This window comes from Charadrius vociferus, unplaced genomic scaffold (genome assembly GCF_000708025.1).
Source record: "Charadrius vociferus isolate BGI_N301 unplaced genomic scaffold, ASM70802v2 scaffold165, whole genome shotgun sequence".
Classification (NCBI taxonomy): domain Eukaryota; kingdom Metazoa; phylum Chordata; class Aves; order Charadriiformes; family Charadriidae; genus Charadrius; species Charadrius vociferus.
In genome coordinates this window covers 87621-111223 of record NW_009648445.1, presented here as the reverse complement: position 1 = coordinate 111223, position 23603 = coordinate 87621, and the positions used below count along the sequence as shown (strand labels likewise).

The following is a 23603-nucleotide window of genomic DNA, read 5'->3' as shown; positions in this document are numbered from 1 at the left end:
GCACTGCTGGAGGTGAGGGGGACGCGGGACAGGGTCTGGAAAGCAGCACCAAGCACTTCTCACCCTGGAGGAACAGGTTTGCACTGGAGGTTGAAGAGAAGCTGAGGGTGGTGGGATTTCTAGAAACGTGGGCTTGGGTCATCAGCCCCTTCATTGCTACTGGTTTATCCCAGTGATGCGTCCCCTGAATGGTCCATCTAGCAGAGACTGGGCAGAGTTCAGTTGAAGAGCATCAAGGCTCTTACGTCTGCTGATTTACCATCACCTACTGCTGCTGATTTTGTTTGCTGTCCTACAGCTTTGCTTCCGTTTGTTCCTTCACCCATTTTTTCAGTGACTAGACTGCGAACATCTCATCGGTCATCAGACTGGAGCCTGGTACGTGCACCATAGCTGGATGGGCAAAGCGCTGTTTGCCACAGCCCAGATGATGGTCTGTCCTCCTGTCTTCATGGGTATAGCTTGCATTGCTGAGGGACCCTGCAGCCCCTTGCTGCTGAAGGTGTTTACATGCTGAAGAGCCCCGTGAAGTCGAGAAAGGCTTTATTGGCCTGTGTTTAAGGGAAACATATCCCTTAAACCACGATGTCCAAAACTGAATTCAAGACTCCAGTATGGAGTGCAAAGGGACAATGGTCTCCTACATCCTACACATCCCACAGGGACGTTTTCTGTCTTTGCAAGAACACTGCACTGCTGAGCAGTGCCCATACAGCTGGCTGATTGCCCAACACTCTGCTGCTGTACATTTGATTTATCCCTCAACACCAAAATAGCTTTATTGAAGATTCTCTTGTTCCTCTCATCGGTGTATGTACCAGTTGTATCGATAATACCTTATTTCACCTGAAGTCAGTGGCAATCTGCCTCAGACAATTGTGAAAAACAGGTGGAAACATGAAGAGTGAGGGATAGATATTGCTGGAGGAGCAGCAGGGACAGTTCTGTGCATCTGTACACAGTCTGAGTTTAACTTCACCATCAGCCTGGCCGGCAAGGAGAGCCCTCGTCCTTCCCTCTCCCTCCCTCCCTGAAGCCAGCCATGCAGGCTGACGGAGTAAACTCATCTGCTGCCTCCGCTTGGGCGAATCTCATGGGTGGCAAGGTGGGAAAGAGGGGAGACTCAGCTCAGTGCAGTGACCACCAGCACTGCTGAAGTGCCCCAGGTGAACATAAAGACCCACGGGCAGAAGGGAGCTGAAGCAGTGTGGGAGAGCTCAGGGGGAATCTTGCCATAATTTCAGGCCTTCTTCTGGAAGGTCACTGTGCTTTGCACGACTTTTGAGGTGGGCTTTTGCTGTATCATTATAATGTGGAGGGCCGTGGAGACACTGACACCAGCAGTCATAGTCCTGTCAGGAGCCTCCTGGTTCCTGCAGCCTGGACTGCAGCAGGAACGGGCTGTTCCTGCAGGGCTGGAGCTTCTCCGTCCTGTGGAAACGTCACAGCCACGCTCCCACCTGCCCCACTCTCGTCACCAAAGCACAAAGGTCCTTTTGCCCAGTGCTCTGCACAGCATGGGCTTGGTGGGCAGTGCACGCTCAGATGAGACTGGTCTGTCCTCTCATCCTGGTGGCCTTTCGGGCTCAGCTGGTAAATGCCACAGCTTCTGTTACCCATTGCAAAACCTGCAGTGCGGGTTGGCGATGCTCTTGGTGCTTGCTCAGGGCTGCAGAGAGCAGTGATGGCTGCAGCAGGTCTCTGGACATCCTCCATCGAGGTCGGGCAGCGTGGTCCCAGGAGCAGCTGAGCCTGCTCCCTGCACAGCCCTGGCTTGGCCAACGTGCAAGGTTGAAGAGGTCCCACTGCTGCCCCTCCATGAGCTCCTCTGGGTCTGGCGGCTCCCAGGGGCTGTTAAACACAAAACCACCAGTGTCCTTCAAAGCTGCAGCAGCAGTTTCCTTCCACTGTGGGAAGGAACTCTGGGATGAGGAAGAAGAGGAAATGCACCAGAGCCCAGAGGCCTCTCCTTCATGCTTTCCTTCATGTTCTGCTGGGTGGGATACTGAGACAAATGCTTGCTTCTCCTCTCTGTGTCATACCTACTCTCTTACCACTCTGAGGCATGGGGGTCTGAGCACTTTCGGGTCCCCTCCTGAGCTCAGGGGCTTCCTCGGGTCTGACCAGTATAACTCTTCCTCATCCAGGCCACAACCAGAGCCTTTTGATTGCAGCAGTGGGGGAGCTCGTTCTGAAGGCTCCCGCTCTGTGGTCCAGCTCTCGCAGCAGTGTCGGGAGCCGGGATGCTCTGACCCTGCCTCAGCTGTGACACCTGACGGAAGGTCTGGTGTGCTCATGTCGGTAGTCACGAGACGGAGCAGATCATCCAGCCATTTCTACAGAACATCCGTTTTTCCCTCACCAAGAGGATGGAGGGCACTTCCCAAGCCCACAGCCTGACTGTGCTGTAAAGCCATTCCAGACCTGCCCAGGGTGGAGAAGCCGCCTCGAAAGCGGCCACTGCCGCACACCGGGACCTCGGAGGTGCCTCCTTTGGAGGGGCCGATGACCCCGGAGATGCCGGGGAACGGCTCTCCCGAGCTCCGGGCTCCACGAAGTGCGGTGCCCTGTGTCAGTGACCAGCAGGTCACTGAGGGCTCCAGTTGGGGCTGATGAAGCCCAATGTCCCCGATTGAGAGCAGGAGCAATGAGCGCTCTGGGACACCAGGCTTGTTCGCGGCTGAATGACGCAGGAGATGACCCTGATACAGCAACCAAAACCTGCTCTGCTCCAGTCATCCCAGTAACACTGCTACAACTTCAAAAGAAAAGGGAAAGAAAGTGATTCACAATTTCAGATAAACAAAATACCCTGAAGTTCGTAACTCTTTCAACGCATTTCTTTTTTTTTTCTGATTTCATCAAAGGTGGGAACACTGTGACAGGCACAGGGGAAATTAAAGTCTGTTCATTAAAAGCTGTTTGCTTAACGGTGAAGATAACAGAGCTGGTTACAAAAGCTGCTCATATTGTTGGATTTTTTTTAATGTCCTCAAAACATTTGTGTTTGTGTTGGCTTTCTTAGCAAAAGAAAAAGTATTTACACAGAGCAGTCCGCGTGATTTCTGATAGCAGATGGAGCTCTGAGAAAGAAAATGTGTCAGGAGAGCAAGTCGTCACAGGCAGCACATGAACCCACTGAGGCTGAAGTAGACGCTTTCAGGTCTTTGGGGCACGGAGGACCTGGCGTAGCTGCTGAGCCGCTGTCACAGGGGTTGCGGCAGACTCGGAGGAAGGGGTGAGATGCGAGACAGCTCGTGACTGCAGGAGACTTGTTTGCCAACTCAGAAGGTCTCCTCCAGTGCTGCCTTCCTACCTGGAAACAGGAACTCGTTGGCAAAGCAGCCCTCTGATGAAGAGTTTTCTCCTGAAAGCCTCCGGTAACAACTGAGCTGCCATCTAAACTTGTCAATATGAAAGAACGATATAGCTTACTGCTGTCTCTGATACACCCTTTAACTCACACGGTTATTTCTGCCACCTTCTTCACTGCTTCCCCTCTTTGGCCTCTCCTCGGCCGTGAACTTTGGTGGGTGCTTAACCCCGAGCGCCACAGCAGCGCAGCCAACAGGAGCGTGTGTGCTCAGGGGTGGCACGAGCCTGAGCACGGTCCTGGGCAGGGACCCTTTGATAAACGCCCAGGAGTCTCGTGCCATCGCCACCTTCATCGTGGCGCTAGTGGGAAGTAGGAACTCCCGAGGCAGGAGCTGCGCGAATGCAAAACAAAAGACCTGCCACCAAATTGCTTCCAAACCGGGTGTAAATGATGGAAAATGGGTAGGGAATGGCAATACCAGGAGGGTGCCGGCCCATGTGCGAGGTTACTGCTCTGACCCGCCGGCGCTTTGCCTGGGGTGACGTGACTCCAGTGAGAGGTCCTCAGTGCTCAGGGTGTCCTCTCCCACTCCCGCCGGCACCCACCTCTTCACTGGCATTTTGGCAGCCGGCGTGGTTGGGACGGGCTGTGTGTCAGTGTACCGCAGGAGTGCGTTTCACGGACCCGTCTGCTCCTCCGGGTTTCCAGGGAGAGCTTTATACAAGCGAGGGGGACGTTTTAAACTCACAGCCCTCGTGCTGCTCTGCTCCTTGGGTGGATGTGGCGGACGGGTCAGGGAGTAAACTGCACGGGCAAATGTCCCCGAGTCAATGAATCACTAGCTTAGCAATTAATGTCCGAAGGGGCATGCATAATGGGAAATTAGCCAGCTGATCGGGAAGATTTATATTTCTAATGTGGTTAAAATGTTAGCTTAATAACTCACACAAGTTGTGAAACCAGAACTTCTGCACTTTGTATTTAATTTCCCACTCTCGTAAGACCTGGGTTTTTTTTAGCTCAGTTGACGTGGTAGGCTATTTGTAAGCATGTTTGGATTGCAAGGACCTTTTCCTGGGGAGGAGGAAGGGATTTTGACTGAAGTTTTTTCGCAGCATCCACGTAGCTCATGCAAAAAGTAAATGAAATCTCAAAAACTTTGGGAGATAAGTGGAGGACAACAGAGTCGGTGTAAGAAACACTCCTCTGTCCTCAGCCTGTGTGTGGGCAGCCTTTTCACACTGACGTGCACTGAGAAGGAGTCAAGCCTGTGCCTGAAGTGGAGATCATACTCCAGGTTTGTGCTGTCAAGGTCGAACCACATGCTTTAAAGGAAAATGCTCTTCCAGTGTATTCGAATGCTTTTCTCAATAGACAGAGACAAGCACGGCTTTCATCGTGAACAAAGCCTTGAGTGTCCCGAGCTGAAGTACCCTGTTTCCATTCATTTTTATTGCTGTTTACAAACAATGGTGCTTTGTTAATTGTTCTTCCTCTGCAGAGCTCTGTGGGTAATAAATTACAGTAGCAAAGCTTAATGATTTTACTTCATCTCACCTCCATCATCATAATGTCTTAGCAAATGTTAGTTAATTAATAAAATCTCCACTACACAGACAGGCAGATAATAAATAGCACATCCTGGTAAGCTGTCCTGCCTAAAATGAGATGGTAACTCAGCAGCCAGGACGGAGTTATTGGTGGGATGGTTTGCTCTCATGTATTAGAAGTCCCTGATGGTCCCCAGAGGTCCCCGGCAGCTCCCCCGAAGGGTGGTGGCAGTCGGCAAGCTGCGGGTGCAGTTCCCCTGACCCCACCACGCAGCCTGCTCGGGGCCTCTGCAGGTTTCTAGAAGCAGGAGGAGTACTACAACAAATCCATTGCTCTCTTCTAAAATCAGAAATGAGGGCAAAATTGGCTAAAAAGCTTATAGCAGGAATATCTGCTGATGTCTGTCTCAGAGCTCCCAAATTCCTCTCCGTTGTGGTTCACAGAAAGCTCTAACAGGTCCCGGTCCCAAAGCACTTTCAGTCTATGGCAAGGACGAGGGTAAAGCTCACACCTTGACAGGTCCCCGCTTGCCCCCCTGCTGGCTCCTGCATAGCCCTGGGAGCCCCTTGGGCATCCAGCACCAGGCAATGAATTTTGCAGAAGTTAGTCTGGTTTTGGTGGTGAGGATTGATCGAGGCTGCTTTGGGGACAATCTGACGGTCTGCAGGGCTCGTACAATCCCCACCCAATTAACATGGCAGTAGGAAATGCCCAGGGAAAACGAACGGGTGACATCCCCGATGCCCTTCGCCACCTGCGTCAGGGTATGAGCACAACCACCCGTGCCCTGCAGTGCCCCGGGGCACTCTGCCGACGCACTATAAGCACTCCGGTATTGGCTCCGTCCGAGCAGGACCCCACTGCTGGCACGGGAGGTGGGTGAGTTGCGTGGGACGCGGCACGGTGGTTTCAACTGGATTTGGTGAGGTAGAGATGGATTGGAGAGATGGGGAGATGGTAGGGGTCCACGCAGGATTTATTGTGTGAGATACGTAAATATCTCCTGGCTGCATAATCCCAAATTGCCCGCATGAGCGTGGCAGGGAGAGCACTGGGCAATGTGCTTCTCAAGGGGATGGAAGGAGTGTGCTCCTCCTGCTCGGTGCTTCCAGACATAGTGGATGTAAAGGGATTTCACCCAGAGCAAGAACGGACTTGTGTTCTTCTAATACTGCAGGTGCACTGGGTGGGAGCTAGGACAGCAGCTTGCCTGTAAATTTTCCGTATTTTCTAAAACAGTAGTCCCCAATGCCAGGGAGTTCAGGGGGTTTCATTATTTATTTTGCACTGGCTCAATAGCAGCTGGCAGTCCAGCAGCAGCTCAGAGCCCTGGTTCATGCTCCATGGACATCATGCATAAGGTGGCAGCTCCTGACACGCCGCTGGTCACTCCTCGTGGCACTGTAAATCCCCCTTTAGACCCCGGACATTTTGATAGTGCCCTGCTGCTGGTGGCTTTTGATTGTGTCTCTTTGCGTATCTAACAAGAGAACTTCTCTGGATACTTGGGTGAGTGGACACTGCCGTCTGGGGCTCTTATGAAGCAGAACTTTTGGGATGGAAAGGGCTCTGCTCTGCCTTTTGCTCCCCTTGCTCTTGGTGGTGTGAGCTCACACACAGTTACGGAGACAGACCCTTTGTAGGGGCTGATACAGGCAGGCAAAGTCCCAAGAAGGACAGGGCTGAACCAAGCTCTTCGTGTCCTGATTTCACAGGTAGCTGTCAAACATCTCTGCGTCACTAAAGCTGCGTGTCCCAGACACTTAAAGCTGGGTGTTCTGCAAACAGGAGCCCAGAGCAGGGTGAGCGGTGCGTATGCCTCCTTCGTGGCAGTCATGGGAGAGCTGGGAATTTTCCTTATAACCCTGGAGATTTCTCAGGGTTGCTGCAGAAATGGTGGCCACATCCAAGTATGTCACATTTATGCAATCACTGTTTCAAGAGTGAATCTCCTGTATATTTTGCTCTAGTTCCCAGCAGCTGCAGGCAGAAGACTCCTTATTTCAAAGACTCCAACAGCAGAAATGACTGCACCTAGCGCAGATGAAGGGACCTGAAGAGCGGAGGGGAACCCCGATGGAGCAATTTGCACAATATTTAACACTTCCAGATAAAAAGCGGTTTGTAAGGGTAAGTATCTGTGCTGTGAGCAATGCCAATCATGATTTCAGCTCAACTTTGTGCTCCGGGTATGGTTCAGCTGCTCTTAGAGCTATTCTTTCTACCATTACACAGGGTCCCGCAAGAGAGAAATGGTGGGAAGTGTTGCATCAAACCATGTCGACACTCAACCTGTCGGACTCCCAGCCCTCATTCTTCATCTTGGTGGGGATACCTGGGATGGAGAAGTCTCACACCTGGATCTCCATCCCAGTCTGCATGATGTACTTTGCTGCCCTTCTCGGGAACTTGGTCCTGCTGGTCACCATTGTGAAGGAGCGCAGCCTCCACGAGCCCATGTACATCTTCCTGTGCATGCTGGCTGCATGTGACCTGCTGTTGTCCACTGCCACCGTGCCCAAAACCCTCAGCGTCCTCTGGTCTTTGTCCACCCACATCTCTTTCAGTGGTTGCCTGGCACAGATGTTCTCCATCTATTTCATTTTTGTGGCAGAATCAGCCATTTTACTAGCGATGGCCTTTGATCGGTACATCGCCATTTGCGACCCCCTGCGATACATGACTGTCCTGACGCGCTCTGTTGTGGGGAAAGTTGGCGTGGCAGCTTTAATCAGGAGTTTCTGCATTATGTTCCCCGCCATCTTCCTTCTCAAGCGGTTGCCCTACTGCGGGCACAACGTCATGCCCCACACCTACTGCGAGCACATCGGTGTGGCCCGCCTGGCCTGTGCCGACATCTCCATCAATATCTGGTACGGGGTAGCTGCTGGCTTCCTTTCAGCCGGTTTGGACGCCATCTCCATCGCTGTCTCCTACGTGTTGATCTTCAAGTGCCTCTGGGGGCTACCGTCCCAGCGTGCCTCCCCCAAGGCTCTGCACACCTGCGGCTCCCACCTCTGTGTCATCGCCATGTTTTACACCCCGGCCTTCTTCTCCTTCCTAGCGCACCGGTTCGGCCAGCACGTTCCTCGGCATGTCCTCATCTCCTTGGCCAATCTCTATGTTGTGGTGCCACCCATGCTCAACCCCATCATCTACGGGGTGAGAACAAGGCAGATCCGGGAGCACGTGGCTCACCTGCTCAGGCTGGGGGACTTGGGCGGCAGGGCATAGCTGGGCAGGCACGAACAGGCAACTGGGCTGGTCTACCGGCAAGAGGGGTGAAACAAAGCTTTGAAAAGAGGGAAATGAATGAAAGACAGTGGGGACCTGGCAAACAGATGGGAATGTTTTCAAAAATGTGTGTTCAACAGACATCAACATCCCACCCACAGCTCTGTTGCAGAGAGGCCGGACAGATGTTCTGATGGGAAACAACTCACTGGGACGGTAGGAGCCAGACACGGGGGCTACCACTGTTCCCATGTTCCTGGGATCCCCTGCATTCTCCTAAACCCACCGCTGCTGGGTATCTGTGCAGTCATGGCCTTTGTAAGCAAAACACAGATTCTGACTTCTTAAGATGCTATTGCAGATCTTATGAAACATAGACCATTAAAGAAATACGTATAATATGTGTGCCTGTTACCTCAGTATAGAGATGTCTCTGCTCGAGCTGCGTGTCATCTCCATGGGATGGGAACAGACATGGCTGGGGCAGCGATGCTCCCTTGAAGGCACTCAGGTCTGGGAGCACCCGTTGGGTCTCCTCTCTCCTGATGCCCTCTCAGGAGGCTGCAAGGACACAGAGGTGGTGGGAGCACTGCTCCTCTGCCCTGCTCAGCTGGTCACACCAGAGCCAGCTATCAGGGCAGCCTGACAGCAGGGAGATGGCTTGCCAGGCCCCCGGGTGGTCAGGTCCCAGTGTCCCTGCCCGGCTATGAGCTGTGGCGAGGCTGCAGGCTCTGCTGCCAACAGTGTGGGTTTGCTTCGCTGTTGCTCCTCAGAGCTGTGCACTCAGCTGTGCTGCAGTCCAGAGTGGGAAGATCTGATGTCTTCTGGCTGAGCCGGGCACTTTGGGTGAAGGGGGAGTCGGAGGTGACAGGAGACACCCAGGTCCTGTCTTAGCATCTCTGTCCCTGGGCTCCCCGGGGGTGTGCAGAGCCAGCCTGGCTTCCAAGCGTGAGGAAACCCCTGATAGCTGATGTCGGACGCCACTGAAATACAACACGTTTGCACAGAGAAGGGGCCCTGGTCCCACACTGGGTGTTACGGAGCCAAGTCCAGCAGGATGGGGGCTTCTGACTCCCCAAACCTCCTCTCCTGCCATTTCCACAGAGGTCTGCCTGGGGACAGCCAGCTACAAAGGAAACTGGGAGCAAGACTGGGAACAAAGCTTGATTTTTTTTTATTGCTGTGGCAATAAAAATGTGTCTTCATCTGTCATCAGTACTCCTCTGTCAAGTATCTCAGAGTGTCCTACAAATATTCATACACTCACTAGTAACACTGGTAAGCCAGTTGTTAGTATATTTTCTGTAGTAAGACCACATCTGCTGAAAAGTGGAGCTGTGAACAGCCCATTGCCCAGGGAAGATGGCAGGGGTTACTACAGAAATCCAGGCACGGGCAGTGACATAACATTTGTGCTGGTGAAAGCTGAGATAATGGTTTTGAAGCCTGTATAGAGGTGTTAGCGCATGCAAGAACCACCCTTTTTCTGTCTCTACCTCCTGGTTTGAATTTCTAGGCTCCTTCTCCATCTCCCTCTGCACCCAGAATGGGCTAGCTCTAGATTTGGGTGCCAGCTCTAGCTCAGAGAAGTCCCTACATGCCCTCTGGAAGCTGGGAGGTATGTCCACCTGGATGTGGATTTGGACCTCGGGTCTGGACAAAGCAACCAGCCAGTCTGGTGGCACCTGGTGGCCAGAGCAGGGGTATAATGCTGGCATGATCCATAGTGTGGACTGGTCTTGGAGACTTTGGGACGGAGCTGCTGGCCCATGTGGATGGACTATGGGTCTGTGTCCCTCCATTCCCAACGTCACACCCCAACAAACGTGCAGTTTTACCAGGGGGTGCCTCTTCTCTGCCCTGTTTTCAAGGAAAAGGGACTTGGTTTAGGTCTGTGAACGGAGGGGAGGGCAGAGGTGTCCTCCCAGTGCCTGACTGTGCCTGCAGCATGGGATGGAGATTGTCCCTGTCCTCAGGACTTCTCTTCTGCCTTGACACAGTCACCTGAGGCAGTATGTCTGGTGCATCCCTGCTGACTAAATTTTGCTGAATTTTAGAGACACCTCCAGCAGCCCCAAAGTCTCCAGTGCACCTCAAACTTCTTGGTACTGTGGTGCACATTTAAATTCAGACTTTGCCTGTGAAGATTTCCATTCACATTTTTAACCGCAGATTCATCCCATCCAGAGCCTTTGGGAACTGGACTCAGGCAAGTGGAAATCAGCAGGTAAGGATAAGGTGTGCCCGAGGGGTCCAGAAAAGCCGGTGCAGGAGCCACCAGGCCCGTAAGTCTTCCTCAAGTATCTGCAGGCTCAGCAAAACTAGTGGGGAAAAAAAGAAAAAAGAAAAAAAGAAACTCTTTCTGACATATGCTAATATTAAAAAGGAGAAATGGGATTATTGGAGAAATTTGAAACTGCTTAGTTTGACATTAGCTCCGGCTAAAATAATGGAAAAGTGAATATGAGACGATCAATAAAGTGCAAAAAGGGCAAGAATGTAATTAATGGCAATCAGTACTTATTTTTGGTGCTTAGCTTCCGTAGAATCATGTCATTTCATTTTCTGATGACTTCCACATTTGGATGATAAAGTTACCCGAAGGCTGAATACAACTGTGAGTATTTTTTTATTTTCACGATCTTGTGATATATACCTCATTATAACAAACAAACAAACAAACAAATAGTAAGTAAAGCAGCTGTTAATGGAGTCTGGCTAACTGCAAAGTCTTATTTCAGTGATAGCTCCCCACGGAGAGCTGGTTTCCCATGTATTTCTGGAGACATTCAGCAGGGATTGATTGGGCGCTGGGTCTGATGCTATATATGATTGTTATCAGTTGTGTAGAAGCAAGTATAAAATCATTGCTAATAAGGTTTTTGGATGATGCAAAGATGGCTAATTTGATAGAGGTGAATGCAAAGTCATACTCCTAAGGAGGAGGGGTACGGGCTGTACCAGAGAAGGGGGCTGCAGTTCCAGTGGAGGTGGCTCCAGAGAAGCTCGGGCATCCGAGGGAAGGAGCATTTTGGTGGTGACACTTTGGGTGGTGCTTGGCCAATGGGACGATGTGAGGGTCCCAGTGCGTTCCTGTAGCTCTGTAGTGACCGTGGCGGGCAATGCAGGTCCATGATTCCCTCGGCTTGTTCTCAAATACTTCACTCAGTCCCAAAGTCCACATTTTTTGGAAACTTATGGTGAGCTGGGAGGAGACCTCAGTGCATGGAGCATTTATCTCCAAGGACCGGGGAGGGACCGGGGAGGCTGGAGTCCTGCTGGCTTCCAGCAGGGGCCCTGGTCCTTCCCCCAGCACACGCCAGCACTGTCCAGCGGTATGCAGTAATGATGGGGATAAGATGAGGGGGACAAAACCAGGAGAAACCAGCACAACTTTGCTCAGCCACAATAATGGCTGAGAGTTGGTTCCCAGTCCCCTTTCAATGAAAATGAAATCAAAACATTCTACAGATGCTTGATGGGGTTATGAAGAGGGTGAAGCTGGGCGATCATGGCAGTCCTTTGTGGTGTTAAAGGCCATGAAAAATAAGCCTTTGGTCCTAGGAACTGCTGGAGGTCAAGGCAGGCTCCTCTGAGTATCTGCTGAGCAGATGGGAGGCCACCTGGGGACTTCAGGTGAGATGTGGGGTGCTGGATTGAAACTGAGCAGCACAGTCTTCCCCCAGTGGTGGGATATGAAAGGGTGAATTTCCTCTACCTATTTTAACATTTCTGTCATAAAATATGCTTCTCCTTGTCTGATGAATCAAGAAGAGCAAAACCCTGTGTTTTGAGTCATGGACATCTTTGGATCACGAGCACCATCTGGAGAATTTCCTCTACATAAGTGCAGCAGAGGAGTCTGAAACATTTGCCCAGTATCACAGCTCTCACTGAACAATGCAAGAGGGTGAAAATAATCGGCTGAAATGGGAGAAAAAGGTGTTAATTTTCTGTTTCTTCACATCAAGACTTACATTTTGAGATGGGGTGGGGGTGGATGGAAGCAAAGTGAACTGTTGCTTCTTGGGTGTGGGTCCCCCGGGGCTCACAGAGGGGCTCTGTGAGTACCCCCATCCCTCGCTGCGGGAGCAGATTCCCCGGCACCTGCACGTCCCCGAGGGCTGCCGACAGAAAACCCTCGTTCGTGGCTGGGGCAGGAAACCGGTGAGTTGCTCATGCTGAGGGTGCGAGTTCCCGGGATTTCAGGAAGGTGTAATATCTGTGGAAAGGCTGAAGTTAAAATTAGGCGTGCCGTGGGAGGCAGGAGTCCCGTGTCACTGCCAAAGGCTCAGCAATGCGCTGCCTGACGCTGTGTCACAAAGCTGCTGCCGGGTTAAACAGCGTTTGAGACTGTCCCGGCTTTCTGCCCTGCCGGCGCCGGTGCTCAGCCGGACCTTCGTGCTGACCCAGTGCCTATTTGGGGAGGGCTGGACTACAGCAGGGTCAGACGGGTGGCCAAGAAGGGGGAAACAGCCTCCCCCTGTTCCGGCTCCAAGGAGGATGCCCGGGTACCGCCCTGGCTGTGTCCACCTCCCGCCCGTTGGCAGGGAAGGCTGGTCCGTGGTTGCCCAGGGCTGACTGGTTCACAGCCCCGGTGGATGAAGCAGAACAGGTTGCCCGGGGAGCTTGTGCAGTCTCTGTCCCTGGAGGTTTTTGAGACTCAACTGGATAAAGCCCTTAGCTGACCCTGCTTTGCGCAGGTGGTTGGACCGGAGACCTCTCAGGCTCCTCTCCAGCCTGGATTGCTCCACAGTGCTGTGACTCCGTGAGCGGCTGTTATGGATTAGGTCTCCTGGCAGCATCAGTGAGCTTGTGAGCACGTTTATTCAAAACCTGCAACATTAAAGCTTGTTTTGCCCTTTCTTTTCAGTCACTGGAAGCCTTGTAGAAAGTGCAAGGAATAGGCTGCAGTGTCAGCACTGCCCTTTGCTCCCATCACCTGTGTCCTGATGGGCATCCCTGGCGCGGGGGAGTCTCACCTCTGGATCTCCACCCCCTTTACACTCAGGTACATGGCTGCTGTCCTTGGGAATTTCACACTGTCCTTCATCAATGACACATAGAAAAGCCTCCATGAGCCCAGGTGCCTCTTCCTGCCCGTGCTGGCCGTTGCTGACCTGCTGCTGTCCACTGCCAGCGTGCCCAAGACACTGGCCATCTTCTGGCTTAGGGCTGGGGAGATTTCTTTGGAAGCCTGCATTACCCATTCTTCATCCTTGTCTCCTGTGCTGAATCAGCAATCCTATTGGCTATGGCATTTGATCGGAACATTGCCATCTGCAAGCCTCTCAAGTATGTGACCCTCCTGATAAAGACGACGACAGGGACAATAGGGTTGCCTGCTCTAGCAAGAAGCTCGTCCATCATTTTCCCCATTGTTGTTCTTGTGAAGCGCTTGACCTTCTGCAGAAACGAACTCCTCCCTCACACCTACTGCAAGCGCATTAGTCAGGCTGGCCTGTGTGGACATCACCACAAACATCTGGCGTGGTGTCACGACTGTTGTTTTTGTGATAGGCGTGGATGCCACACTCATTGCTGTGTCTTACCTGCTGATCCTTCAGACCATCTTCCAGCTCCCATCCAAAGTCGCCTGGCTCAAGGCTCTGAGCAGCGCTCATCTCTTGGTCGTATTACTGTGCTTCACACTAGCTTTTTCCTCCTTTTTGTGCACCATTGTGGTCACTGTATTCCCAGGTCTGCTCTTATTGTCGTAGGCAGTCTCTCTGTGTTTTTTCTCCCCATGTAAAACCCCATCATTTATGGAGTGACAAACTAACAGATTCGGAGGAGTGCGGTCCAGGTGCTTTACCGGTACCACGGCTGTGGCTGAGCGGGTGTCCTGCTGAGCCCAGCTGGCAGGAGAACACTTCTGGGGACTTGGATACCAAAGTTGTCTTTTCCCTTTGAGTACATTGAGACGTGCTGTTCTAGAAGTGACAGCTTCTGCTTGCCTGGGGGACTGGGCCGAGGTGAGGCAGTGTGACGGGAAGGACCACAGGCAGGAGTCATTGCCCAGTGTCCAGCTGGTCGTGTGAGCTGGACACCCAACGGCCGTGGCCAAAGCCCAGAGTCATTGTGCTGGCCTGGGCCAGGGGCTGTCAGCCTGCCACCGGCTTGCTGGTCAACCGCTCCCTTGCTCTGCTGCCTCAGAGGTCGTGTGAGACCCTGTCAGTCCGTCCCAGCCCGTGCAGACCCCCGGGTTAGTCATGCAGAGGCGCAGGGAAGAGCAGCAGGCAACAGCATCTATGCCGCAGTGGCAAGACCTGCACCGTGGGTCAGCTTCGAGTGTGAGCAGCATCAGCCCGCAAGCACAGCCCTCGGGTTTGCCACCTGGGACCGAGCGCCTGCGGCTTCAAACCTCGAAAGCTTCAGCTCTCCAGCAGGGAGGGTGGCAGGAGGGGCTGCAGGCGGGATATTGTTAATTCCTCTCTAGGTGGGATGGTCTTCCTGCACGGACAGCAGGAACAGCTTTCGTCTGTAAGGACAAAGACAGACGAGCTACATGCACAGACCCTTGGCCCCCCGCACTCAGCCCAGAAGTCCTGAGTCAAGCCTCTCCTCCGTCTTCATCACCTGCGTGCTGCTGTCACTGTGGGCACCTTGCCCGCACCTGGTGGGATGCAGATGCCCAACAGACAGATGAGAGGAGCCACAGACAGCAAAAGCCCCTGGTCGGGGACTTCCACCCTGGCACCATCCTGGTCCATGCGTGTGGCCTTGACCGGCCCCATGGAGATGCTTTGCTCTCCTCACAGCTGACCTGGACGGCTCCTCTCAGATGTGCCTTTCTTGGGGGACCAGTGGGGGGCTCCCCCGAGCTGTGCCGACCAGCCCCGGCGGCAGGACAGGTTTTCCTTGCTTCATGTATAAAGCAGGTGAGGAAAACTCTGCCTTCTGCAGGTGGTCACAGCATCTTCTCACCCAGACATCTGTGCTGGTGGGGAGAAGAGGGACAAAATGCAGCCCTGTGGCATGGTCACTGTTTGCAGGGGTGGGGGGGTGGGAGCTGAGGAAACTGTCCCCACCTCGAGTGCTGTGTTCAGTTTTGGGCCCCTCAGGACAAGAAGGACATAGAGGTGTTGGAGTGTGTCCAGAGAAGGGCAACGGAGCTGTGAGGGGTCTGGAGCACACGTCTGGTGAGGAGCGGCTGAGGGCCCTGGGGGTGTTGAGGCTGGAGAAGAGGAGGCTGAGGGGAGACCTTCTCGCTCTCTACAGCTCCCCGAAAGGAGGGGGTAGTGAGGGGGGGTCGGTCTCTGCTCCCAAGGAACAGGCGATGGGACAGGAGGGAACGGCCTAAAGTTGCACCAGGGGAGGTTTAGGATGGAGATTAGGAAAAATTTCTTCAGTGAAAGGGTTGTCCAGCACTGGGACAGGCTGTGGTGCAGTCGCCATCCCTGGAGGTATTTAAAAGATGGGCAGACGCGGAGCTGAGGGACACGGTTTAGTGGTGAGTTGGGCAGTGTTGGGTTGATGGTTGGACTTGATGATCTTAAAAGTCTCTTCCAACCAAAACCCTGCAGGAGTGAAGCCGCTGGCCAATGAAGACGGGAGAACATCTCGTGGGTGACGAGTGGCACAGTGCATCCCAGCTGCGCTGCCCCAGCCGAAGGCAGAAACGGGCAGCAGCAAACGCCCCCGGAGCAACAGGTAAGTACGGGGGAGGGGGACGGATCCAGGGGTCTGCTCCCTCCGGCAGGTTGTGGCTGTTGGGAGTGCTTTGTTGCAGCCTCCGGAGGGACGGGGTGCACCCCAGGGGTGCTCTGCCTTGTGCAACACGAGCTCAGGGAATAAAGCACATCTGACCAGAGACATTTTACAGTAAAGATCACTAAAAAATACCCGTTGCTGGGCTCAGTGGAGGATAAGCTGGTGGCTTCTGGCCTGGCTGACCCATCTGGGGCTCGTACTAATCCACATCTGTTTTATCCTTGAAACGGGTTGCTAGGGAGGAGCAGGTTAATGTCAGTCACGCAGTGGGCTTGCTCGTGGTGAGAGCGGGGCTGCCATCCTGCCCTCTGGTTTGGGGTCAGTGTTTTAAAAGACAGCAAGAACGTCTGGAGAGGAGGGAGGGAGAACAGACATATTATTGAAGCACTGGAGAAAATACTCCATCTATAAAGGGTGCAAAACATATTAATTTTTAAAGAGCTGTAGAGGCATCTTCATTGCAGGGTGGAAGTCTCAGGAGAAATCATCTGATGCTAAGGAACATTGTAATGCCCTTGAGAAGGATGAATTTGAATGAATGGAAAACGAAGCCAGACATATTCTGATTAGAAATAAAAGCCTTATTTTGAATAATGAGAATAATTAACTGCTGTGAGAAGTTCATGAGAGCAGCAGTAGGTTTTCCAACAGTGACTATACCCATATATATATGCCCATGTGCAGGATGGAAGGTGTTGGGTACAAAGTTGTTTTCTCCGTGAAATCTTCACATTCCAGAGTGGCGTAGGACCGAGAAGCAGTCTGCACGCCTGTTTTGGCCTCCAGCTCTACATATGTGCATGCCTGCCATGTGATAACTTCCAGTATTCCTGAGATGCCCATTCTCTTTGGAAGGGTTCTTCTAAGCAAGGACAGATGCTGCTGGCGCTTTGAGGCCATCTTCTCTAGTGCTTGGTGATGAGACTGGTTGGCAGGCGCAGTGCCTGTCCTACTTCTTCCCGGTCACCCTGCCCCATCTGTGTTCCCCTTCCCATCACTCGTGGGGATGCCACTGGTGAGGAGGGGAAATGTAGTTGAGACCAGGCCCTGCTCCCTCCTCCCAGGACCCTGACCTCCACCATCTCATGGTCACTGCAGCCAAGGCCCCTCCAACGCTCACATCCCTGACCAGTTCATCCATGTTTCCAGGCACCAGGTCCAGCAGAGCCCCTTTAATTGTTGACTCCTTCATCACCCGTGCCAGGTGTCATCAGCGCATTGAGAAATCTCTGAGGTTGCTTGAACCCTGCTGTATTGTCCTTCCAGCAAATATCAGTGCCAGCTGCGAGCAGAGAGCAATCCTGAAAATACCCCAGGAGGTGACAATCCGCTGACGTGTGTGTGCCCCGGGTGCCAGGAGGCATCGCCTGGTGCAGCACATGAGCCATTTGGAAACAACTTATTGCTTCCTCAGTGAGAATTTGGTCCCTGAAGAAGATGGGCAGGAGGAGATGCCAGCTTTCCTGTAGCGATACCAGGGACCGCCCTGCCCTTCTCCTTCCCTGAGTGCCACCAGCATTTGCACCAACAGCAGCTCTGCTGACTGGCTGTGGTGTTACCAGCAGCACCGCTCGCCTGATGGGACAGAGCTCCCCGTTTCTCAGCCAGGACTCTGGGGTGGCAGCTGGGGGGCTGAGGCAGGAGGTGTCCACAGGCTGCTCCCTCGGGTCACTGCATCCCTCCAGCTGATGGTGAAGTTGTGCACATCCCCACAACATGGATGATGCTGTTGCTGCTGCGGAGGTCCTGGCAGGCAGCACTGGCTGCACTCTCCACTGAGGATGTGCAACGGCAAGAGATGACACAGAGGGTGCCACATTTCTTCTAGCAAACCCAGAACTCAGAAATGGTGGCGGTGGTCTCTAACCCAAAGGCCTTGCAGGTTTGGTCATGGACTGAGCGGGGTTTGCAGCTCCTTGTGGTGGAAGCACCAGTCAATGCTGTGGGTGATGCTCTGTCTGTGGGCTCTGGGTGATACCAGAAACTCTGCAAGTGTTGCAGGCACCGGCTCTGGGGCTGCCAAATTGCCCCCACAGTATGAACAATACCAGAGGAGCAACAACGGCATCTCAACATGCTGTAAATGCTGCATGTGGTTCCTGGGAGAGTCTCCAATCCTCACAAGCTCTGGAAAATCAAATCCCAGGAAGAACTGGAGCTAGTCATGTTAATCACCCTCCTTAGTGGTGAGGGAAGTGTTAGAGGGGTTGGGAAATTCCATCCTTCTGATTTCCATCCCAGATTTATCTGTCTCCTGACTCATTAACAGAAGGCACTACATATGCACACATTAATGGAGGCATCAGAAATAAATCTGGGCTGCACATCAGAAGGAATTTCCCAACTATTAGACAACCAGGTTGCTGCAGGTACTGCGGCAGGGATGAGCTGAGCAAACCCTTCTTGAGATGGAGCTGTGCTGCAAACAGGAGGATACGCGTGCCGGCGAGGCGGGATGGGTTTACATGCCGAGGTTTACATGGGAGTCCTGTCACCCTGTGTTCCTGACGGGAGGCGAGCGCCGCGCAGCCCTGAATAGCAAGCGCTGCTCAGAGCTGGGTCCCTTCTGCGGGTCCTCCACGCCTTCACATTTGGGCGCAGCACACACCGTGACGGAACTCTGCTTGTTGCTGTACGCCTGTGGGATCTCACGGCAGAGCTGACTCCAGGGTATCAGTTTTCCCCAGATCCCACCGGTGTCCACAGCGGAGCAGGAGGACCATTCCTGTTTCTCGTGCCCCTGCTCTGAGACTCAACCAGCAGAGAAACTGGTGATCAAACCCACCATCGCTATATTTAGCACTATTTTTCCATCTCTTCTTAGTGAACTGGAGCCAGAGCCGCAGCCAGCGCTGATGAGAGGGCTGTGGGGTCACCAGGCGGAGGGACGGGTGCCCTGTGCTACCGCTGCTGCGCCCGGCGGGGAGAGGGGCTGACAGAATGGTCGGGGTTGGAAGGGACCTCTGGGTTGTCGGTGGCAGCGATGGAGGGACGAATCCTGGGGGGGAAGAGAGCAATCTGGCATCAGCGCGCTGGCACGGGTGTGCCTGCCAGTGTGTTTTGTCCAAACAAATAATTGCAGAGGAGCTCGTCGTTATTGCAAACAAGAGAGCCGGGGCTTTGGAAGTGCTCTTCTCTTGGCAAGCTGTCCGGAAACAGACACCATACCACGTCCTTCGGGGAGCTGCCACGCGACATGATGAGCAGGTATGAAATAAGCGCTCTGCAAATAGGTCAGAAGATTTTTGATTAAAAGAAAACCTTTGAAATTTAGAAAATGGGTATCAACATGAAATAACCTCAAAGCTATGAAAAAAGGCTAAATAAATGAAACTGTTGTTCTGGTATGCACCTGGATTTTTATATTGGCTCCCTGAAAGTTAGTCTTTGAATTTTGCAGAGGAAGAAGTTAAGCACCAACCTGGGGACCCTGAGAACCTTTTCCCAAGCATCACACAAACAAGAAATAAAACGCGGTGTGCTAAGACAAATTTACCTCCTTTTGGCTTTGTTTTGAAACAAGCATCAGCTTTCCCAGCTGGGTGAAGGAGACATTTGCTCTGCTAATGGCGCCGCAGCGTGTTTACTTTGTGAACGTGGAATTACATGTGGATGGTGCAAAGTGTATTGAAATTTCACAGCCCGTGTAGCCTTCACCTGGGAACATCCGCACCGGGGCAACCTCGGGGATACAGATAAGCTCCCGGTGCGCTCTGCGGTGGTGGTGTTTCCCGTTTGAAAAGGGGAGAGTGCTCCTGGGCTGGGGAAGGGGAAGGTGGGAATTTCCATCTCAGACAGCTGAGATCGGGGTTCAGGGGGGCGGCAGGCGCAGAGCCTGCAGGAGGAGAGGGTGACCCCGGGTGTGGGGGCGCGGGACTGGCGGCAAAACCGCAGAAGGAGCCAGCGGCTGACGGGGATGGGATGCGAAGGTCCAGGGTGCTTTGCGTCCCTGAAGCGAACCTGGCAGGAGAGGGTTGTTCCCTGAGACAGGGGAGCAAGGTCCGGAGCGGAGAGGGTGGGTGCCTGGGGGCTTTGCGATGGGGTTGGTGATGCAAGCCTGCAAGCGGTGGTCCCCTGGAGTGGAAATGGTCCTGGAGTCCCCTGAGGCTGGATTTTCCCGTGTCGTGGTCCTCCCTGTGCCCCAGGGACTAGGTTGGCTGGGGACTGTGGGGGCGAGGAAGCCTGAGCTCAGCTCCATGGGAGATGGTCCCTCTCCAGGCCATTGCTCCTCATTCTGACATCAGGGGTGATGTCATAGCACAGGGACGGCTGCATGGCAATTCTACGTGGGCAGGAGGCCACAGCAAGACAAGGAACATGAAGGGACTGCTTGGATGGTGAGCAAGCAGAGCAGCTGTGCAACATCTGGCTGGTATGTGGGTTCGGTCTGCGCTGTGGGGAGAGGCGGTGCTTGTCCCTGTGTCACTGGTCCCTCCCGGCAACTGTCACCACAGCAGGGGCAACAGCCACCCCCCGTTTCAGCTGGCAACCATTGCCCCCTGTTGCTTCCCACCTTCTGCCAGCACCTCTGCTTTTCAACAGACCAAAGCGCAGTCCTGGTCTCAGAGCCATCATGTCTGAAAGCAAAGGGGCAGAGGAGACGAATCAGCCTGTTGTCACCGTGGATTCCTCAAACATCATCAAAGTGACTGTGAAGACTCTCAAGCAGAAGGAGCAGTTTGAGGTGGCTCAGAGCAGCACCATCCAGGAGTTTAAAATAGAAGTTGCCAAGCGTTTCAAAACACTCCCTGGTCTGCTGGTCCTGATATTTGCTGGGAAAGTCCTCAAGGATCAAGACACTTTGAGCCAGCATGGAGTTCACAGTGGGGTCAGCATTCATGTGGTCATCAGGCCCCAAAAGAGACCACAGGACAGCCCGGCAGATCAAGGAGGAAGGACCACTCTGTTGCAACCTCCCAGCCACAGTAATTCCAACTTAGTCTACTTGGGAAGCATAGCTGATCTGCAAGACCCATGCTTGAACCATCATAACTTGCCTCGGCTGTTGATCTCCAGCCAGGAAATAGTGGCCGAGACCATGGAGGACCTCTTGTTAAAGATCCTTACTTCAGGCCTGGATCTGAACACCATCAACAACAATGCATTTTTGCTAGGGTTCCTCCTTGGGGTGACAGGTGTTTATCTCCTAGGCCTAGACTCAACAGACGTGATGGACCTGATGAGTAGCATTCAAGAACAGGATGTGCACAGCTTGATAAGTGAGATGGTGCAGAGCAACCTTGACAGTGTCGATCTTGTCAGGGATCTCATCATGTCCAACCCTCGGATGCAGCAGCTGGCTGAAGAAAATCCCGAGATCGGTCAGATTCTCACCAACCCCTGTACTATCAGAGAAATATTAGAGGCCTCCAACAGTCCTGCCGTAATGCAAGAGATGATAAGGAACCGTGATGTGGCCATGAACAACCTCGAAAGCATCCCTGGTGGGTACAGTGCTCTGGAGCAGTTGTACAGGGAATTTGAGGAGCCAATCTTGGATGCTGTACAGGCACAGCTGGGCAACAACCCGTTTGATTCCTTGGACAGTAACCCACCCCTGAGTGGAGCCAGGCTACCAGCCCACACTGAAAACCGGAGGCCATTACCCAACCCTTGGGCTCCGCGATCCAACAGAGTCCGCGATAATGCAGATGATGATGATGATGAGCTTGCCAGCAGCAGTGTAGGCGACAGTTTTGCCTCGCCGAGTTTGGCTCCTGCAGCAGATGCAGTGGTACCCAACTCGGGGGAGGTTCAGAGCATGGTTCGGCAGCTAACAGGAAACCCAGAACTCATGCACAACCTGGAGTGTGCGTTAACAAACCCCGACAGCCCAGCACGAATGCTGCTGAATAGCGCTCGTCTATCAAGCGATAGGAATTCTCTGCCTGAAGATCAATGGGCACAGCAGCTGCCACTGGAGATGGAGGACACTGAGATTTCGTCCTTGCTGAGAAACCCCAGAGCATTGCGGGCGTTGCTGCAGATCCAGCTGGGATTACAGACCCTCTCAGTAGAAGTACCAGATTTCATACATAGTTTGGAGGACTCACCTGTGGATCTGGAAAGCATGGATGACTCGGCACAAAGCAGTGAGTCTGAGGAGGAGGCAATTTTGGTGTCAGACGAGGAGGAAGAAGAAAATCAGATGGCGATGGTTGACAAGGTGCCACAGACCAGATTTAAGAGACAAATGGAGCAGCTCAGTGCCATGGGCTTCCAGGACCAAAGTGCAAACTTGCAGGCACTGATTGATGCAGAAGGAGACATCAGTGCAGCAGCGGAGATACTGGCAAAAGGACCATCATCAAATGAGATACCGTAACTGGTTTGTCCGAATGAACCACTTACAGCACCTCATTTGTTGGTGGTTGTATTGCAGCCTCATCACACACTAAAAGCAGCAGGGTGCATACTACAAAGTTGTGTACTGTAGCGTTCTTCCATCTATGAGAATAAATTTCCTTTCGGCTGCAAGGATTTCTCGCACTCAAAAGCAGTAGACACGAGGACCTTTCTGTGTTGTGGAACTGTGAGGGCAGAGCCCACCCGAACGTGGTGCTACGCCTTTATAGACAGAGCCCGTGACCCAGGCATGCATGCAGGGGGAAAACAGGCCCAGAAAAGACACCAGAGAGGGAAAATATGCTTTTTTTGCAGGTTAGGAGGTGAGCTCCAGAGATGCCAAAGACCAGATGATAAATGAGCTTGGCTCCCATTTTGAGTCCAAAACAAACAGTGGCACTTTGACAGCTGTTTTGGTTTTGTTTTTTTTTTTTAAATCTGGGCCCACAGCAGGAGGCAGGGGGTATCTGAGCCATCTAATTCCTGCCACTGTGGGCATCAGCCTTTCCTCAACTGAGTGAACGCTTTTTTTGAGAATCAATTTGTCATTTCTGCCACTGCTTCTCCTACGGTAGTATAGCCCATGGGGGTTATGGTACCTGTCAGTGGTGGCTGTAAGTCCGATTTTCATGACCAATATGTTCACAATTGGTTTCTACTCATCTGCCTTTGCACGGAGGTTTTTAGTTTCCTGCGCCAGTTCAGAGCTTCTCCCATTAGCAAATCCCAAACCCTTTGCGCTTTGCTCAATGTCACACGCAGGGATTAAGGCATCTTCTCCAAGACCTTCCTCAGGACCAGAGCTGAGCATCTTCGCGAGCCCGGTCCCCTTTGCTTTGCTGCGTGTGGGTCTGAGGCTGTGAACGGGGATGTGCCATGTGCAGCCACAGTGCTTTTCACAGCCTTGTCTCTGTAATGCAAACTGCGATAACTGCTCGGGAGCTTCAGGTGTTCAAGGTTTGCTGCTGCAAACCTGCCCATAATGCCTCGAGACCACATCCTGGCCAGCCCTGCTGCCGTCGTGGGGGAGATGGGGCAGCTGGGGCTGGGGGGTGGATGGGGATGGAGGAGATGGAGATGGGGGAGATGGGGCAGCTGGGGCTGGCTGTGCTCCTCTGGACCCGCTGCCCTCCCCCCAGCCCTGCCTGCTGCCAACAAGGTCAGGATCAGCCCACACCCCTTTCCTTTGGCCCCTCTGTCCAGTTCTCCACCAGTCCCACCACATCCCTCCCTTCCTGCTCCTCACCCGTCCCCTCTGCCCTGCTGCCCGAGATGAGTCTCCTTCCTGCTCTGGGTTTCCCACTCATTTCTTCTGCAGTTTCTCTCCCTGCATCCTTCCCTTATAATACGTCCAGGGAGAGGTTTTCTACCTGTTTCTTTCAGCTCCTCCTCCAGTTGCTCCATTTATGGTTCTTCAGCCATTCTTCTTATGCCAAATTCAGAC

The 23603-nt window shown here is 53.1% G+C and overlaps 2 protein-coding genes and 1 pseudogene across 2 annotated transcripts; all 3 read left to right on the top strand.

Annotated features, from left to right (window-relative positions):
- The first annotated feature begins 7144 nt into the window (after positions 1-7144).
- Positions 7145-8101, top strand: LOC104286900 (olfactory receptor 52B2-like). Its single transcript, XM_009885543.1, has one exon. The coding sequence runs from the start codon at positions 7145-7147 to the stop codon at positions 8099-8101; it is 957 nt and encodes a 318-aa protein (XP_009883845.1).
- A 3611-nt stretch (positions 8102-11712) lies between these two features.
- On the top strand, positions 11713-17148 carry LOC104286899 (annotated as a pseudogene).
- Positions 17149-20387: 3239 nt separating this feature from the next.
- Positions 20388-22139, top strand: LOC104286897 (ubiquilin-2-like). Its single transcript, XM_009885542.1, has 2 exons — positions 20388-20739; positions 20887-22139. Exons 1-2 carry the CDS (start codon positions 20388-20390, stop codon positions 22137-22139), a joined length of 1605 nt encoding a protein of 534 aa, XP_009883844.1.
- The last annotated feature ends 1464 nt before the right edge of the window (positions 22140-23603 follow it).

Bases quoted from the DNA above. Each gene is read 5' to 3' on its own strand.
- LOC104286900 (XM_009885543.1), top strand. From the start codon at position 7,145: ATGTCGACACTCAACCTGTCGGACTCCCAGCCCTCATTCTTCATCTTG.
- LOC104286897 (XM_009885542.1), top strand. From the start codon at position 20,388: ATGTCTGAAAGCAAAGGGGCAGAGGAGACGAATCAGCCTGTTGTCACC. The intron at 20,740-20,886 runs GTAATTCCAACT...TCCTTACTTCAG, and splicing joins GTTGCAACCTCCCAGCCACA to GCCTGGATCTGAACACCATC.